Here is a 6,000-nt window from a genome sequence, read left to right as displayed (position 1 = left end):
AAGTAAAGATGACATAGATAGCATTGCAATAGTCAAGCAAAAAACATTAAAGATTATGTGTTTAAATAAAGAAATCAGCTTTAGTGTATCAAAAATACCTTCACTAAAACTTACCTGCATTTTGGAAAAGGTATACATTGAAATATAATCCAGGCATGTGTATGCGTGTGTGTGTGTGTGTGCGCATGCATGTGTGAGGAAAAAAATATATTAGGATAGAAATTTACAGATTAGTTTACATCTTGTGGTAGGCAACAAATTAGTAGTGATTTGCAGCCCAAGATGATACAAAGATGGTTTCTCATGCAGACAACCATTTCTGAAGTAACAAACTAGTATCAAAATGCAAACTTACTGCACAGGAACTACCTGATTCTTCAGTATGTGTAGGTGCACATCCACACACATGTATTCAAGTAATAACTAATCTTATTCATTCATTCATAAAAACTGTCATGAAAGAGCTTTAAAACATATGTAGCTGTAAAATAACTGCTAGACTTCACTAATAAATATATATGTATAAAATAAATAAAAGAAAGATTTTGGTATCTCATTTACTACCCAGTTATGATCATTTCAATAACAGAGGGGATGATATTAAATCATTTAGCATGCTGGAATCAATATAAACAATGGTTACGTAATTTTAAGTGTAACCAGATAATAAATGTGGTACCAATACCTTTATTCTTTTATTCAATTTATATAATACTCTGTGGTTGACATAAACCATAAATATTTGGTTTTGTAGGATCATTGACCTTCCATAGATCCCATTAACCAGGATTCACATGAGTGCTCATCCTAAATGTACCTCAATGTTGTCACCTTATAGAGTTATGGTTAGTCTAGCTGTTACTCTTTACATCTTCCCTGATCCACCTCCACCGTTGCTACTGTCAATTCACAACATTTTTTTTATTATCAGTTGTATACCAATAGCCTCTTTCTTGTACGCATCAACCAAAGATTTTGTTATGCAGTTACTTTCTCCAAGGTAAAATCCATCTGTCCAATAGATCCTAATTAACTCAATTTTCTTTCATTACTCTTGAACCTATGTAATTACTTTACTGTATTTACACCACTTTTACTGCAACGCTTCTCACATCATAAACAGAAAATATTTTGTGGCCAACAGGGAAGATAGCAATTCCTTCTCTACTGAACCTAGTTAAATGAGCAATGCTAGGTGTCTCTTCTATCAGAATATATCATCTACTCACAACTTAACCACTGTGATCTTTATAGCTATTTTTATTACAAGTTTCACTATTACTTCTTGTGGTCTAACCTTGTTCTAAAACTGGCCAAAGAACTCATAGTGCCTTCATACTGAAGATTTTTCTTAAGAAATTTACATATAAATGTTCTGTCTTAAAAGAAAGCACACCATAATTATAAGAATTTCGAGTTTCTTTGAGAGCTGTTTACACATTGCTCTGATTCTTGAGGTTGTACTGCTAACATTGGTTCAGTCATTTTCCTTTCTAGTAAATTATTCAAGCTAATAATATGACATCTATTACTATAGAAACTTGGATACTTTGGCAATCCTTCAATAACTCAAAACAAACATGTTTTTTTTTCAACTTCTTTTCATTCAGAATTCATACAAATTCATTTTTATTTTTTGTTGTGGTTGAATAAATCATTCCTACCCCACCTCTCTGAGAAACTAGTTTACAATATCTAATAGTTTTGTAACGTGCATGGCCCACTAACAGACATTCTATAGCAAAAGGAAACCAGCAGATATATGTATATCAGAACATGCGCAAAAAAAAAAAAAAAAAAGAAATCTTACTATAATTTAAATAACAAATCAGTTTTGGGTTAATTGCATTTAAGAATTACATTTATAAAATTACCTTATTAGGTGCAGAAGTATGTCTGTCTCGACTCGGTCCCATATCTCGATTTGTTTGTGCTGTGACTCCAGTTTGTGGGTGACCTGGTTCAACTGGAGTAGACTAGAAAATTAACAGAATGCAGGTATCATTAGTTTCAAAGGAAACAACAGTGATCAATATTTCAGATAAAGGGCCAGAGAAAAACTCTTTGAATGAAAGAAAGTCAACTGGTATATATATATATATATATATATATAGAGAGAGAGAGAGAGATAGAGAGAGAGAGAGAGAGAGAGATTGACATATATAACAAATAATATTTTAACTGGCAATAAAAGGAATCCACCAGCATTTCTTTGCAGAACTATTGTGTATTAATCCAACAAAAAACTTAAGTTTGGTAACGAAGAACATTAGTGAAAAAATTTAACAAACTTCAAACATAGAACTTGTAGAGAAAATAGAAATGAGGAAAGAAAATAAGCTAAAAAATGTGCAGACAAAAATTACAAAATAAAAAAATTTAAACTGATGATTTATCACTGAAAACAGTGTTACTGTCACACATGCATGTATACACACACATATACATACTTGTTTATATTTAGATGTCATTGTATGTGTTTATATTCTAAATAAATTAACCACCTAACTATATTGCTGTTCAAAAGAGTTCCATTACAGTTAGTTATATTCTAAACATTTGAGCTCTACTCAAAAACTCTTTGAAAATCAGGTGAAAACCATGGCTGATAAGCTGACATGGATTAGCTTCATTAATCTTAGATAAACGCACTGCACTACAGTGTGAGGATAACCATGGGAATAAACAAAGAACTGAAAAATCTAGCTCTGAAATTTCTACTCTGCAGAAATGAAGTCGCTGTATTTTTTATAAAGAACTTGGATATTCTCTTCATCAATTGTTGACGGGAGATTTACAAATATTTTGGCACCTTCTAGACAATATCACTATTCAGTAACATCATATAGTATTGATAATAATGTCCAGATTCTTTTGAGTCACATCTAGTTTATTACAAATAGCTACTGATAAATGTTGACTGGAAGATGCAAGCTGGCTTTGTAATATGGTATTAAACTACCAGTACACAGACTTGGAAATTCCACAGTAGATTCTTCAGTGAACAGTTAGTTACCAGACTTAATGCTATGCACCTCAAATTGCCTGTCAGAAAAAGGTAAAATAAGTAGAGAAATTTATGTGACTCCATTCAACAGCATAACAACTGGAGCTAATCACTGAACCTCATAAGATATTTTATGATTTGCAAAACTATTTTTCACCAATATCACAGAACACTGCTTAGGCAAGTTCCTTATCACCATCATCTGCCATTTTATATCTGTTTCATGTGGGACAATTTGACTGTAGCCAATGAGCCACAGGACTGCACTAAGTTCAAATGTCTACTTTGGTATGGTTTCTATGGCTGGATGCCCCTCCTGACACCAACTACTTTACAGAGTTACTGAGTGCCTTTTTCATGACACCAACACTAGTGAGATCACCAAGTAACTCCAAGATCCCCTCAACTGAGCAGGGTGGGTTCTTTATCATTAGTGTTAACTGTTAAACTTACTAGAAAGGTTCAATTTATAACAAAGAACTGTTGGTGTAAAGAAACAGAACACTGGAGGTAGATAAACTTCTTTTGACATTTTACTCTCTAACTGAACGCAACAATTTACTATACCATAAAAAGACTAAATATAAAGAACATGCAATATGGTATCCTTCATATAAAAAAAAATAATTCAACTATCAATTCAAAAACAAACAGTATTGAGTTAACAATCAAAGTAGTGTCAAAATATAATACAAACTTGTGATGAATGTTGTGATATCAACAACAAAAATAATGACAAAAATTGTAACAATCATAAATGATAACAATAACAGAAATAAAAATCATTAACCCTTTTCATAAAGCCATAAGAGTTAAGTGTCTTGCCATGGACAGAGTGCACTACCTGTAGGATACAAACTAACAAGCTGTGAGCCTAATTCTACTATATTCATCACTTGGCCATTGCACCTCTTACTAGGAGTAGTTTATACAAATAGTAAACATTTATATTTCACAGAAATCAACTCCACAACAATTTATATCAGCAACAGAATCCCATGCAAGTAGACATCTTCATATCACAAAATGACACTAGTCATACTTAAGCCCATGCCTTAGGTATTTAATAATAAATAAATTACTCTTATTCTAAAATCTGTCTCAGACTGAATGAAAATAAGAACTTCTAATGATATTCTTTCAATTTTACTAAGTCCCTTAGTTGTTATTTTTTGAAGTAACAAGATCTAAAATGTTCTGCATTTTTGTTGTTTTATATTACACAGCAAAGAAGGAAGCTACAGTTGGACAGTGGTGTGGAAACAAATAAATAAAAAAAAAAAGAACTCAACTAGTGAATTTTTGAAACTGGAATTATTAGTAATGAAATGGACTATTTCACAAATAGGTGGGGGGAAGGGTCACAGAATAGTTCTTCATGGATAATTAACAACTTTCATAAAGACAGTATGTGAACATGTTCTCCTATATGCAAAACAATATTTTTAGTTTAAAAGGGAATCATTTGGATTCAGTTTGATTAAAGGACTTCATCAAGAACAATATATCTTCAAATTGCAATTATACAATATTTTAGAAAGCAATTAGATTGATATTGTGGGTTAATTATATGTACTTAATTAGTATCTGAAGGTATGAAGCAGCCCATATTAAAAAAAAAAGATTTGAAAGAGATTTAAATGCAAAAACCATATTATGAGTGTGTGAATACACACACATGAAAGATAGTACTTGAAATACAACTCATTATTTTTAAGACCACTTCCGTACGAGCTGAGGATGGACAAGTTGCTACGGTCCAAAACCCAAAGGTTGCTCAAACATTCCACTTCCAGAATGATTTCTATAGCTAGATGCCTTTCCTATACATTATCTCATAGCAACACTGCTACAGAAGTTATCATTCCTTCAACACAACTGAACAGTCCCCTATACCCTGTGTTTTCTTTGTTTGTTTGTTTGCTAACTATCAACTGTATTTTATCATAGTACCAATACTAGAGAGAGAGAGAAACACTATGTTGCCTCTCTTGTGTCAAGGCAGGAGTTGGCAAAGTGGTCATTATTGACCCATGTGGTCGTTGTGGCTATCAAAAGGATAGATAAACACTTATAATGATTTTAAGCATTAAGGGTACTGAATCATTATAAATAAACTAAATTTTTATTGTTCTTTGTTGATTTTCGGTAAATATTTTCATTATATTTCTATGGCGGTGCCCCAGCATGGCCACAGCTCATAAGCTGAAACTAGAATCAATCAATCAATCAATATGAAAATTTATTAGGAAACAATGACACAAAAGGATGAAGTAATTATTGTCCTTAAATCAATAGTTTTTTTATAAATTATACATTTTAGACAAATTCACAGGATGGGGTCTTATAAGTTATCAACAATTCCATGAAGGGGTCAATGATATTACAAGTCTGCCAACTCCTGACCAAAGTAATCCTGATCAAGAGGGTGAATAGAGGAGAGAATGATGACTAAGTGGAAGAGAGAAGAGAAAGTATGACAGTGAAATAGAGTGATAGAAGTTATGTGACTCCCATCAACACTAAAGAATCTGACAAGACAAACATGAAGAAGTCTGAAAGGGGTTAGAATTTGAGTGTAATAGAAGGAAAGAAAAAGAACAGCAGGTAGGGGGGGGATAGAAGAGAAACGGTGATAGTGACATGTTAGTTATTGATAGGAGATTGAATAGAAAACAGCATGATGGGAAAGCGTGAAGATGTGTAATAGGAGATGGAGCAAGCATTGATAGTAAGTTGATGGTGGTAGGTAAGAGTAGGAGGTGTCAGGTATGAGAAACACACAGGGGAGACAACTGTACAATTAAAACAAAGAAGTTATTGTCATGAAAAACGCCAATTCATTGTTTAAATTGCTGAGAAAATAAAAAATTTTCCCTATAGCTCTCCTTATGAAATTTGGTAGTTGTGGTTATTGTTGTAGTTATTGATTATTATTATTAATAATAATAATAATAATAATAATAATAATAATATAATAATAATAATAATAA

The 6,000-nt window shown here is 32.1% G+C and overlaps 1 protein-coding gene across 9 annotated transcripts in view; it reads right to left on the bottom strand.

The window, feature by feature from the left end:
- Positions 1-6,000, bottom strand: part of LOC115229044 (casein kinase I) — a 258,460-nt gene that overhangs the window by 52,837 nt on the left and 199,623 nt on the right. For all 9 annotated transcript variants that reach the window (XM_036500150.1, XM_029799495.2, XM_036500153.1 and 6 more), the window contains one exon: positions 1,875-1,976. In XM_036500150.1, the coding sequence (XP_036356043.1) occupies positions 1,875-1,976 (102 nt within the window). The remainder of the gene's footprint in view (positions 1-1,874; positions 1,977-6,000) is intronic.

Source organism: Octopus sinensis, linkage group LG2 (assembly GCF_006345805.1).
Source record: "Octopus sinensis linkage group LG2, ASM634580v1, whole genome shotgun sequence".
Classification (NCBI taxonomy): Eukaryota; Metazoa; Mollusca; class Cephalopoda; order Octopoda; family Octopodidae; genus Octopus; species Octopus sinensis.
The sequence above is the reverse complement of the archived record's forward strand: the minus strand, read 5'-3'. Positions and strand labels throughout refer to the sequence as shown.